Genomic DNA, 423 nt, shown 5'->3' with positions numbered 1-423 from the left:
CCAATGGGTTAACCATAATAGCTTGTAAAGGCATAAAGTCTAATAAGTTGTTGTTTTTTTAAGTCTCACTAACCTTTTATATTGTCAAAAATTATTTTAAAAATTATTTTGAGTATGTGAACATTTAGTACCAAAATTATCAATATTTTGTGGAAGCAGTTCCATTATCATTACCAGTTCCAATTTTCTCTTACAGTTGGAAACATTCCATATGAAGCTACAGAGGAGAAACTTCGTGATATATTTAGCCAGGTTGGCCCAGTTTTATCTTTTAAGTAAGTACCCAAAGATTTTTTGTTAGTGATGTAATGATAATTAGTGGAGTATATAAAAGAACCGAAAATATTTTGGTAATTAGGGCATTGTGGCATCTGTAAGTGTATAGTAAATGAAACTGTAGATTGAATGAGTGGCGCGCGCGCG

The 423-nt window shown here is 31.9% G+C and overlaps 1 protein-coding gene across 1 annotated transcript in view; it reads left to right on the top strand.

The window, feature by feature from the left end:
- LOC119594040 (cleavage stimulation factor subunit 2-like) overlaps window positions 1–423 on the top strand; it is a gene marked incomplete in the record, with an annotated part of 17,186 nt that overhangs the window by 4,751 nt on the left and 12,012 nt on the right. The window contains 1 exon segment of the mRNA XM_037943068.1: window positions 197–275. Coding sequence (XP_037798996.1) covers window positions 197–275 — 79 coding nt within the window.

This window comes from Penaeus monodon, chromosome 33 (genome assembly GCF_015228065.2).
Source record: "Penaeus monodon isolate SGIC_2016 chromosome 33, NSTDA_Pmon_1, whole genome shotgun sequence".
Classification (NCBI taxonomy): domain Eukaryota; kingdom Metazoa; phylum Arthropoda; class Malacostraca; order Decapoda; family Penaeidae; genus Penaeus; species Penaeus monodon.
This window is presented reverse-complemented; position numbering and strand designations above follow the sequence as displayed.